The 13,625-nt window shown below is 36.8% G+C and overlaps 1 protein-coding gene across 1 annotated transcript in view; it reads left to right on the top strand.

The window, feature by feature from the left end:
- MYO16 (myosin XVI) overlaps window positions 1–13,625 on the top strand; it is a 468,353-nt gene that overhangs the window by 40,254 nt on the left and 414,474 nt on the right. The window contains exon 3 of the mRNA XM_065418712.1: window positions 3,204–3,347. Within this exon, the coding sequence (XP_065274784.1) occupies window positions 3,204–3,347 (144 nt within the window). The remainder of the gene's footprint in view (window positions 1–3,203; window positions 3,348–13,625) is intronic.

The following is a 13,625-nucleotide window of genomic DNA, read 5'->3' as shown; positions in this document are numbered from 1 at the left end:
GAAGTTGCGTATCTTAGGTCGGACCCCCGCTGTAGTGTAGACCTAGCCTTATACACAAATAACACAGTCCAAACATGATGTGCAGGACAAAGGGACAACTTTAAGCTTTGGATTTGTTTTTTAGGAGTGTTCTGTATAAATGATGGGTTATCACTAAAAGGCCTTACAGAAGAAGAATGCTTTAAGGGGAGAGATGAGTGTAAACAGACAATATGACTCCTTAATCTTTTCAATTTTCAAATGTAAGGTCCATGAAGTAAGAACCAAAATTTCAGCCAACATGTACCTTGCCAAAAACATCATTTGGAGAATAAGAAAACGATTATTGAAAAACAAGTTTTCCCACAGTTAATTGGTAATCTCTGTGATAAATCAAGAGAGTTCAGTAAATATTGTACAGCACTTCTTTCTAGAGAAAAAGATCCTACCTTCTTTGAAGTCAGTTGCAAAATTTCCATTGACTTCAGTGAGGTCAGGATCTCACCATAGGTATCCAGCCTTCATGTTCCCTTATTCTTGAAGGCTGTGAGTAGCTCCGGGTCAGCTGCCATAGCTGTTGGCCATTAGGCTTAGTTCTAACACATCTAATTTAGATACTTGGGCCCAAGTTTGTTACACAAACGTAACCTTGATTAATTCAGTATGGCTTCACGAGTACAATAGAGGGCAGATTTGGCCTCCGAAAAGTATACTACTATTTCAGTTTGGTTTGGAGAGACATATGTTTCCCATTTTACATATATGGACCACAGCAGCATTATCACACTGGCATTTTACAGGTACAGTGTAACCTTACTAGACTCAAGTCTCTGACTCTGTGATGGAATTCCAACTCCCTTCCCAACATAATTTTACAATTTTTAGCCATTCCTGTATGCTGTTGCCTTGTATCCTAAACCCATGTTGCCTATCAACCAATGCAGTGCTGCCCATCTTCACCCCATTCATATTGGTTGTTCTTGTGTCTTATATCTCAGAAGACCAGAAGAAAAAGGAGAAGAAAAAAAATTAATTCTCTTCTCTGGCCTTGTGATACTGTTGTTGTCCGTATTGTTTATGTGCCCCTCTGCGATTTAGGAGTCACCAACAAAAGTTCTAGGCCAAGATTTTCAGAAGTGATGAGTGTTTTGGAGTTTCCGACTTGAGGCATCTTAAAGGAGCCTGAAATTTGAAAAGCGTTGAGCAACTGCCCTCTTAAAATGACACCCCTTTAAGGTGTATGAAGTTGGGCACCCAAAAATATGAGTACCTCGAAATTGCTAATCAGATCTGAAAATCTTGGCCCTAGTTAACAGCCACAAAGCGGTGTGCCTTGTAAGCAAGCTGTCCCACTCACATTTTAAAACCAAAAGAGAACCTTCTCTAAGGATTTTAAGTTACTCTACGTGGCAACTGGAACATTCTTTTTAACTGCAGAGCTCAGTGAACTGTCTTTTAGGATTTTTTAGCTTAATGCATCATGCCTCATTACATTCAGTAGGTCTCGTGGGGCCTGTCACTACCTAAGTTAACACACAATTCCAAGAGAAGTGAAAACTTCATGCAGGGAGAAACATGATCTATTGTAGAGTATGTAAGCTACTGACTTGGTTTCGTGAGTATTGTTAATTCATTTACCGCCAAATCCTGATCCCATTAGAGACAATGGCAAAATGTGCATTGATTTCAGTGTGACCCAGATTTGACCCTCTTTTAAACACAGTGCCAATACATCTGGGGATCAGTCATGCTACAAATAGAGCAGCCAGCTTTATTTCAAGATTTTTTTAAAAATAGTAACTTGGCATTTATTTAAAGATTTGCTCACTCAGGCCTGGTCTACACTGAGGGGGGGGGGGGGGGGGATCGATCTAAGATATGCAACTTCAGCTATGAGAATAGCGTAGCTGAAGTCGACGTATCTTAGATCGACTTAGAATCACTTACTTTGTGTCCTCGCGGCGCGGGATTGACGGCCGCCGCTCCCCCGTCGACTTTGCTTCTGCTTCTCGCCGAGCTGGAGTTCAGCAGTCGACGGGAGAGCGATCGAGGATCGATTTATCATGTCGATACTACACGCAATAAATCGATCCCCGATAGATCGATCGCTACCCGCTGATCCGGCGGGTAGTGTAGACGTATCCTCAGATTGTTTATGTAGCAGTTTTTAAAATTTAACTGGATATAATCTGATTTATGTAAGGGAAAAGGATGATCCTTGTGGATTCTTTGCCGTTAGCATGAGGAATCTGCTCACTCAAGAACTGAACTAAAAATATATTTACCATAAAATGTCATTCAAAAATGACTTACAATATAAAACTGTTTTATTTCCTTTTTTCTCCGTGTCTTCTCCCCACTATTCCAAAAAGTGATCTATTTCTTTAATAAAGGCTGTAGAGGATGCTGAATTAAGAGCATTATTCACATTTTTCCAGGCTGCCATATTAATGTGCTTTAAACCAGCAATTGAGAGTGGGACTTTCAGAAGTACTAAGTTTTGACCTAACTCCCATTGACATCAATGGTAGCAGAGTTCAGGCCCTAAGCTTTTTTGAAATTACCACCTGGAGTGTCCATTCTTTTGGGAAGCACTGAATTGTTTATTTGGCATGCCCAGTCAGTCAACCACCCTCTCTAACAAGGAAGCTAATTACAATTGCTGATTTTTGTTGTGTGAAGTGGACTAAGATTGCCAATTCATTTCACAAAGGCCACTGAACAAACATCAGAGTGCAGTGATTATTTTATTTTTGTCACTACACATCTGGGCTGTTTTCAAACCCTGATGAACTAGAGGCAAAAGATGTTGTAGCCCATTGTTTATGCCTGGAGCTGTGCAGTCCCATCTGTAATTTGTTCTGTATGAAAATTCTTAGGAAAGATCAGAGCCCTGGTAACGATGTAATTTAATCAAGGGTAAACCCTGTTCTCTGTGTAGCTGTGGAAAGCCAAGCCTTCTGTAAATTTGGTGTAGTTCTGTTCTCTGGGCAATAGGGAACCTTGTGGATCCTACACTAAGAGTATGTACCCCCTGCATGTCACAGAGTTTATTTCCATGGATCCATCAGCTCCCTGCAGAAATGGAAGCTTAATCTTCAATACATTATCTGATCACTTTCTATGTTATATAGAGAATAAACACAAACTGAAAAAAGTTCGTTGATAAATTCAGTTGTACCTTGAGCTAAGCTCTGTGTCTAATCTTCTCTTCTCTCTTTCAGTGTGCTCGTTATGACAATGCCTTTGCTGCAGAAATTCTGATTGACAGAGGAGTAAATGTAAATCATCAGGATGAGGATTTTTGGACATCAGTGCATGTAGCCTGTGCATGTGATAATCCTGATATTGTCCTGCTACTGTTAGTAGTAAGTAAAAAAATTCAGTGCATCGTGTTCTTGAAGATGAGACATAGTATGCAAAAGTATGAGATCTGAAATGGTTGTGTGAATGCAACATATAATATAACTAATCAGATCAGTGAGAAGAATATATCCATATGTCATGGCTTTCTTTTTCTTTCTTTCTTTCTTTCTTTCTTTCTTTCTTTCTTTCTTTCTTTCTTTCTTTCTTTCTTTGTGAGGCCAGGTCTATGGTAAGAAATTTTTCAGGTCTGTAAAGTGACTACAGTGTAAATGTCATGTCAAGGTTTTTTTTTGTTTTTGTTTTGTTTTGGTTAGGAGATGATGTATCTGGATAATAGGTAAGTCCCAAATGGGACAAGCAGATGATTTCCTTTCTCTTCTCCCCATTGCTTGCTATTAAAGGCCAAGCTGGCAGATAGTCCTATCAAAATTGTTTCTCAAAAGCAAGAAGTATTCTTAGGATTCAGTTACACTCAGTATTCATGAAGAGATGTCTGTGAATTTGATGAAAGTAAGAGCAATTTAATATTGATCTAACCAACTTTGAATCTATGAAAGAAAGAATGTTATGTATAATAAGTATAATAGACACTACATTCAGCCTATGATAGATGACCACTTTATTCTTGTTAAGCCTTTTCTATTTCTAAGGTCTGATCTGAGTCTCACCATATCATTTCTTAGAATCTTGGTGAGTCTTAGCCTTTTGTAATTTCTGAATTCATTTATGATTGCTGTTTTCCTCAAGTTATCAATGACATCTGACATCTGTTTATGATTGGTCCCATTAGGTGCAACATGTATTATGTATACTATTTTCTGGTTTTGTGTGTTGACTATATTATTATGTTCTTAAATCACAGCTGTCAGATATGATAGAGTGGGAGTTAGCCACTATAAACATTGTCATTACTTTTGCCAAATACTGAGAAAGCTCTGGCAGACGGTATTTGCATATTTTGGACCAACTTCACACCACCTTAACCAGTATAGGATAGAACTGTTTGTTGTGTATTCCTCCTTGAGCATCCTTTAGTTTGAGAAGACCACTACATTGGCTAAAATTGAGAAGTTCATGTTGCAGAAGCAATGAGCTGGTTCATGATCTTCAACCATTTATTAGCAAAAACTTTGATTGTATCTAATGCTTACCCTTTCTCCATAGCCTGTTGTGTTGGTCTCTTCAAGTTGAGGGATCATGGCCTAAGACATTGTGAGCACATTGTACTGCCATACAAATAGATATGTATTTTCTTTTCTTTATGACTAATTTACAATATAAGTAAGGAAATCTGAGTCACAAACAGTCAAGAGCATCTATTCCCTGATGAAATGGGTTAAATATCCTATTCTCAATCTGTTTCATTAGAGAAATTATGTCTTTTTGAAGCAGGGCAATATTTTCCTTATTCAAGCCTGTCATTGCTCCCTAGGTAGGATTTTCAAAAATGCTCAGTATTATATACTCCTAATGACTTCAGTGGAAGCAGAGTTAGGGCAGTCTTCAGCACTTTTGAAAATCTCACCTCTGCACCCTAGGATTTTGCCTAGAACTGCAGTAGAATACAACCCCATTATTTCAAATCCAGTCTATAACCAAAGTACTTTTGCATCCCACATCATCCGTATGCTTTGACCCCTATTTATTACAAACCTTGTTTTTCAAAAGGTTTTGCACATCTTCTGAAACATTGCAGCATATAAGGCTGTCCTATGTGTACTATAGTTGCACAAAACAAGAGTATTTCTGTAATTATATATACACATATATTGGCAAATTCTGACCCCTTCCTATATACTCAGCACTCCTCAGGGCAGAATTTGGCCCACACTACATAAATCACTTACTTTTTCTCCCAGGGTTGGAAATAATAAATATAATCTTGTAGAAGGAAATTGTTAGATGAGCAATAGTTTCTGAACTGTGACATAAATAATATGTTTAGTAACATTTCATCCAAGTGAAAATGGAACTAGAAATTGTAGGGAAGCTTTTATTTCACATCCCCAAACCATGTTTGTGTGAGCTTCTGATATTAATAATTGCTTTGCCTTGAGGTTAGAGTGTTTCATGGTCTGTAGCGTGGGACTGGATAATGTCCATATCAGTTGCAGGCAACTTCTGTTATGCCACAAATTTACAATGCTGTTAAAAGAGTAAACAACACTTCGTAAAACCTCATAAATTCCTTCATTTTGTTTTATTTTTTTAAAATTCCCTTTTGATTTATTTGACTAAGAAAACAATTGCAACATTTTCTCTCTTAAAGATTGAATATGCAGGATATCTACAAGTGATAAATTCAAAGAGAATAGCCCAATCCCTCCCCACGATGGGCGAAATCCTGAAATTGTATCTTGTGCAAAAATGTAATAGAGGTCAATGGGAAACTTGAAGTAAGGACTTCAAAACTGGGTCCTAAATAGAAAACAGAGGGAAAGAGGGCCAACAATTTTCATCATTGTGATTAAGTTTCTCAAATCCCCTATCTTGTACACTACTATTATACACAGCCTTGTGGGCCATATAAGTTCCAAAAGTAGATCAGGCCACAAAATGGTTTTCCCATCCCATGGGATTTTGATACTTTGAAATTTTTTCCCATCCTGAATCAGGACCAAGTTGAAATCTTGAAATTTTTTGTGAACAGATAATGTGAACAAAATAGTTTCCTCAGAAAATTCCTGGACTGTGTACCAGGCTGTCCTATTCTGGACCTAGGTCAGACAATGTCGAGAGGGAGGGGGGGGGGCCATGTTCTGACATTAGAAATTGCAGACCTGTGGGTGACTGGGTATGTATGAAAACTCCATTCCCCCCCCCCCCCCAGCGACATGTAACTACATGTCCAAAAGACTTTTCTATTTTTACTGCAGTCCTTCCTAAATTTTGTGAATTGTCTTCCAATAAAAAAAAAAAAAATGTAGATTGCCCCAGACACAGTGCTTGGGTCTTGCTTGTGTTTTCTTAGATGCAGAAAAGTGTCCAGTGTATTCTGTATTATTTTAAATCACTGATACTCAGACTTCAGTGGTTCAGGAGCCAAACAGTGATCAACATTACCCAGAAGAGCCACAGTAGTGTGAATTCATTGTTTCATTTACTATAGTAGTATATATTCATATTTAAGCTGTATGATGGGAAATGTTTTGTGTGTGTGTGTGTATGTATATGTGCATGTGTATATATATATATATACACACACATTAAAATACTATTTATTTTGTTTGTCATTTTTACAGTGCAAATATTTATAATAAAATAATATAAAGTGAACACTGTACATTTTGTGTTCTGTGTTGTAATTGAAATCAATATATTTGAAAATTTATTTGAAAATGTAGAACAAAAACCAAAATATTTAATAAATTTCAGTTGGTATTCTATTGTTTAACAGTGCGATTAAAACTGTGATTAATCATGATTTTTTAAATTGCAATTACTTTTTTTAGTTAATCGCATGAGTTAACTGCGATTAATCAACTGTCCTGATTTATAGATATATAATTCTCACAGCAAAATGACTGACCAAGGATTATTATTTTATCAACTACAATTGGTTAATAACATAGTTTAAGCACACTGATTGCCAGTTTAAGTTTAAGCACACTGATTAATAACTTAGATTGGTTAATAATTAAATCTCACAGTGGTTTAATATCATGTGCTGCAAAGAGCCACAGGAGACACATTAAAGAGCCACTTGTGTCTCTGAAGCCTCAGTCTGAGTATCACTGCCTTAATGGTTGTAACTTTAAATTTGTGTCCTTCACTGCAGCATACTTTTTTCTCCATAACCTAACCCATTTTAGCTCCAAGTATTTTTCCCTTTATATATCTGATTCCCTCAACCATCATTTTGCTTAAGTACTGTTCAATGTGTCATATACAATAATAGTAGTAACACTACTGGAATTCAGTGAATTTATCTGGCATCTTTGTACAATAGGAGAAGTAAGCAGAGAGCTTTTTGTGGATCTTTGCTTCTGCCCTCTGTTCATTTTTCTTCATTCCGATGTCCTTTTTTACCCTAACACCTACTGTTGAAATAAGGATCAGTGATGGTTTATTTGAAAGTCAAAGATGTTCAAAAACAATGTATCTATAAAGGAGCTGGGAAAACACAAAGGAACAAATTCTTACCAGGTGCGAGTGCAACTCCATAATGCCAGGAGTCTGAATCAGGCTCAGTGTCTTGTCTTTCTTTTTAAGGCTCTAATAATTATTACATACTTATGAAGGGAACAGACGTGTTTCATCATTATGGATTCATCATTATTTTTCTACAACTATCATTATTTCCATACAACTCAACACAGATTGCCTTATGGACTATGAATGTCTTTAGGGCTCACAGTTCCTCCTTGTTTCCGAGTGTTACTGATAACTCATCATTCAGCTTCATTATAGCGAACCCCAAAAGCGCACTACACTCACTACTTTTTTTTTTTTTTTTTAGTACATTTGCAATCTGTGTTTCAGGCCATTTTTTTTTTAAAGCAAGTTAATCACAGGATGTTTAATCAGCCAGTTGCATGAAAAGAGGAGTGCAGCAGAAGAGAAATCAATTGCCATAGGGACGGTGATGTTATTCAGTTCATTATATTGCCACCCAGAGACAGTATTGAGGATCTGCTTGTGTTACACAATTTCCTTTCCTCTGCACCTGACTTGTCTATTTAGATCATAAGCTCTTCAGGGCAGGGACTGTGTACCACTGTGCTTGTACAGTGCCTAGCACAATGGGGCTTCATTCTTGATTGGGTCCTATGGTCCATAATAAACATGATTAATAACTAATTAGAATGATATACAGCAGCAGTCGGTTATGCAGGGGGTTTTTTTTGTTTGTTTATAGGCACAGCAGCAGATCTGCAATGTTAGACAAGTTGTCTGAGTTGTGTAACACCAAACAACACTGCAATTCATTTGGGCATTTTTGAAGTGCCCCCTGAATGAATAGGCAGACTTCCAACGTTGCTGACCTCCTGCTCTGCAGATTTCTTGTTTCTGCCATGTGAACAGACCATTTCACTTATGAGTAATGCAGTGTTGAAAAGCAAATGGAAGGAATGGTGTAAAGAGAATATCAAGTTCTTTTTAGGCTTCAGTGAGACTGGAAAATGATTTATCCTCCAAAGAGAAGATTTTGATATATTACTACTTGCTGCACGGTCTCTCAGTTTAAAGGATATTTTTTATAGAACTCTGATACTACATGTATGTAGAAATGAACCAAAAAAATTGGGCATGACATTTGTGTTTGCGTAAGAATAAAGCCAGCCCATGACCAGATTTGGCATTTTCTCTTATAAAATAGTTTTACAGACAGTTGGCCAAATCAATCCTTGGCATGAGTGAGTGCAACTCTGACTGATTACATTGAGAACAATCTGACATTCATAAAACATTTCCTCTCCAAATGGATCAAAAGCTTTTTACAAAATCTACCAAGCAATTGTACAGGATCTGATTTTTCACTTAAAGGCTGGTCCACACTAGGATGTTTTGACACTTTAACTATACTGGTATACTTAAAGTGAGGGGAAAAAATCCCCCCTCTCAACAACATAGTTATACTGGCAAAACTTTTACATTTTAAATCTTTACATTGAGGCTCACCATTTTTTCACCACTCTGGTATGGTAAAGGGGCCATAAAGTGTTAATTTGAAATTACATTTACACCCATTGTTAGATCTTCTTAAAAGCTGGAGTGATGAAAAGGAGCATTAGTTGTAAATGAGAATAAGGCCCACAGACTATAAATATTGGAATCACGTAGCCCATTATTAGAACCCAGCTAACTTCTGCAGTGAAACTCTACAACTTCACAACAGGAACATTACACAACTGGTTAAAATAGTAAGTAAATTATACCATATCTAATTGAAACTACAGAAGAAATTTAGTTAGGCAGAATGTGATTATTCAAGTTCAATTTGGTGAGCACTTTGAGCTTACGCGTCCCATTCTTACAAAAAGTATTATGGGATATTTAATGACCATAAATGGTCCTGTTGTATATCTCATCTAAAGTACAGCATCTCCAGAAGCACTGTGCTGGAATAGTGATGCAGTGCTGATTAAGAAGGGAGAATGTTGTCTCCTGAATCACAGTACCATTTCCTTCATCCTCTAAGTGTGTCATGGATATCTCTTACCAACCTGCTCTGATTTTGCTTAGCTTGTGAGATCTGATAGGTTTATACTCCTGTTTAGGTAAGGAAAGCTGAAAATATTTTTTTTAAACCACTGCCACATTGGCAAACATCATAATAATGTATTGTATTTAACTGGTCAGATTTGGCTGCAGTGATAATATTGGTTGAACATTTTAAACCTGGCTATATGTTTCATTTGTGGTATTTTGTTCCCATGTTGCTCGTTAATGAGCACTTCCCTGTCAATTCCCCATCTACTTGGAAATAGCATTTTATATTACATAAAGTAGGCCAAATTCTGCAACCCACATATGCAACTCTTTTGACTTCAGTGTGACTGAGAGCACTGTTTGGACAGTTGCATTATAATGGATCTGACTAAAAGCACCAAAATAGGATGAATCCTGGCAAACAATGATCAATGATCACAATATTATTTGCTTTAGGATTAAATGAAAGATAAAATGGAAGTAAGAAGAAAACACTGAGTTCTTCAGCACGTACTTTGTACTTTCATGGGCTACAAAACTTGCTGCAGTATAAAAGTTATATGAAAAGCTGCAGGACATATGATGTGATCATGGGGATGTGTGGATTTAATTATTCTACATGTGTTTCATAATTATACAGAAGTAATGTATTGCAGGAGTTAAGAATTCTCATTATTTGTGTAATATATTGAATGAAATCACATGGAATACCAGCTAGATATACAATGATTGTGTGCAAGTGTCCATATTATAGTATCAGGGATTAAAAAGTGCGTGGGAAAAGGTGATTATAAAAAATGAGGAGCTTGTTAGAAATATCAACCCTAAGAAAAATATTAGCAAATAATATTTTAAAAAATAACCTCATAACAAGCAGTAGTATGAAATCAAGAGAAAAGAATATAATTAAGAAATAAACATTTTTCAGACATAGAGAAAGTTAAAGGACAGGAGACAGTAGGACCATTGAAGGTCAAGAATAGGCAATAATTGATGGTAACCTGAGAGTGATATTTAGAGGTTGAGTTAATTCTTTGCCTCAGCAGTATTTGTGAGAGAAACTGGTGATTGTGGTTCATTAACTGGATAGGGAGTCTTCTCATAATAGGTATGAGAAGGGAGACATAAGTGTGAAATGCTAAACGTTGTTCAGTTGTGCCAGTGGAGAAAGTGGTGTAATTAATCACTGACAAAATGGACAACAATTACAAAGGAAAATTGGGGGACACCAATCTATCTTTTGGTAAAATTTGCTTTTAATTCTGTTTTATGAAAAGCATAACTTTAGTTATTGTATACTGCTCCTGGTGGCATTCACATTGTGCCAGAGATTAGACTACCAAGTGATATGAATATTAGGTGATCCAGTAGTTAGGGCACTAGCCTGTGACTTAAGAGCTGTTGGTTCAGTTCCCTGCTCTGCCATGAACTTCCTATATGCGGGATTGTTCAACTCATTTAGTATCCCTTAGCTCTACATCAGTAAAACAGGAGTGTAATAGTATGTCTTACTTCTCAAGGGTGTTCTAAGGAAAAATACATTAAATATTGTGATGTACTCAGATGTTAAGGTAATGGCATATATAAGGTTTGTCTTATATAGACAAACATGTGAAGACTTTTAAGGCTTGAAGACGTCTAAACACATTCCCCTTTGTACCTACCAATTTCTCTCTCACCAAGCTCAGAATACCAAAAATATGGCACTAAACATTTCATTTGGATAGAAGAATATTGTGTCTTGACAGTTTAAGATATATTACCATTAAGTAGGTAATATATGTGGAAAGATCCTCAGGCAAAGTATAAAGTTCCTGGGAACTGAATTTCACCACTGATGTCAGAAAGGGGAAATCTTTGTTATGAAGGAATGCTATGCCCTTACTTTTTGTATTGGAGAATTCTCACAAGAACCTAGCCAACCTTTCTTCTGTTAGCTTCTCATAGATCTTATTTGCAAGATGAGTCTCTTGCAGCAATTTGTGAATCCATCTAGTTTTGAAGAGATCTAGAGGCCCTGGTTTTTATTATTTATGTTTTTACTGAATAAAACACCTTTTTAAAACCACCTTTGCAACTAAACTATTCAAGGAATTTTCAATTTTGATGAAAAACTGAACTGTTGTTTTTGTTTTTCAACCAGCTCTCTATATAGGCATTCCTTTATCCCTCCATCAACAAAATGCTGCCACCTCAGAGAAGAATGCAACAGTCATTTTAAAACTACTACAAACACTGTATACAATAGTATAAGAACAGGAAAGGAAGAAGAATATTTCTTTAGTTAAGTCAAACGGCATTTTATGTTGGTGGAATGTATATATTACTCATATTGGAATTATGCCAGAACACAAGGGTAAAGGCCCATACTTAAGGGGACAATGCCAAAGAATTCTTTGCGAGCACAAGTTGTCAGTGTAGTGTATTGTGACACTGCAGTTAAGTGCTGTGAATCTATGTTACTACCTTACTCTTATGACTCAGAGGCAAACCTGTAGCCCAGCAGGTTGTGCTTTTGGAGGTACATATTAAACCTGTGACTCAAAGTAAATAATACTCTGTGTGCATTGTATAGTTCCTAACATATTGTATTTTTGACAAGAGTGGTTTAATTGCTGGGTTCACCTGCTAATGGACTTTTTTAAACTTTAGAAACCATACCAGTTTTACATAAAAATGAAGAAGATGGGTGAATGTTTTCAAATTTCAGGTAATAGCAATAGGAGTGTCAGGGTTCCCTCCCCATTTTGAACTCTGGGGTACAGATGTGGGGACCCGCATGAAAGCCCCCCTAAGCTTATATTCCACCAACTTTGGTTAAAAACTTCCCCAAGGCACAAATTCCTTGCCCTGGGATGATATCGCTGCCACCACCAAGTGAGTTAGACAAAGATTCAGGAAAAGGACCACTTGGAGTTCCTGTTTCCCCAAAATATCCCCCCAAGCCCCTTTCCTGGGGAGGCTTGAGAATAATATGCCAACCAAATAGGTAACCAAGGTGAGCACAGACCAGACCCTTGGGTTTTTAGGACACTAAAAACCCAATCAGATTATTAAAAACAGAACTTTATTATAAAGAAAAAAGTAAAAGAAGCACCTCTGTAAAATCAGGATGAAAGGTAATTTTTCAGGGTAATAAGATTTAAAACACAGAGGATTACCCTCTAGGCAAAACTTTAAAGTTACAAAAAAACAGGAATAAACCTCCCTCTTAGCATAGGGAAAATTCACAAGCTAAAACAAAAGATAATATAATGCATTTCCTTGCTATTACTTACTATTTCTGTAACATTAGATGTATCATTTCAGTAGGAGCTGAATTACTTGCTTGGTCTCTCTCTTTGTCTCAGAGAGAACAACACACAGCACAAAGCAAAAATCTTCCCCCCAAAGATTTGAAAGTATCTTCTCCCCTTTTGGTCAGGTGCCAACCAGGTTATTTGAGCTTCTTAACCCTTTATAGGTAAAGGAGGGATTTTATGCTACCCTTAGCTGCATGTTCATGACAAGGAGTAATGCACCAAGAACCAAAAGTGGGATGTTCTGTTACATTTGGTTGGTTTTAACATTGTTGATACCCTTGAAAACATAAAAGAATGGTGTGGGTATGGTAAAATTATGGCTAAATAGTAAGAGTTCTTTTAGTCATAAAAGTATGTTGTATTTGAAAGGCAAATATTTAGACAAATAACACTGCTCTACAGCCAAAATGCTTCTGAAATAAATGTAGTCAAACTTTACTAATTCTGGGTCACTGAGAACGAAAATGATGCTTAAAATTGTTGATTGGCTCTAGTTTTCAAGATATGCTATTGGGTCAGTATATACAACCCTTGACTTGGGAATGGCGGAGGATAAGTGAGTTATAAAGGGAAGGGATCTCAATTTAAACCAGAAATGACTAAAATACATCTTTGACTGGATCTATGAATAAATCTATGACTGGGTTTGGACAGTACTTGCTTTTTAGGCAAAACAATGAATGATGCAATCTGAAGCTGGTATTGCGTCATACATGATATGAATTGCATCATGTTATTCCTAGAAGTCATGGATGATGCAATCATAACGAAGCTTACATCACTCTGCTGAACAAATTGCCCTATATCAGCTCTAGAAATCATACA

Source organism: Emys orbicularis, chromosome 1, assembly GCF_028017835.1.
Source record: "Emys orbicularis isolate rEmyOrb1 chromosome 1, rEmyOrb1.hap1, whole genome shotgun sequence".
NCBI lineage: Eukaryota > Metazoa > Chordata > Testudines > Emydidae > Emys > Emys orbicularis.
Note: the sequence above shows the minus strand (reverse complement) of the source record. Positions and strands in the feature narration are given on the sequence as shown.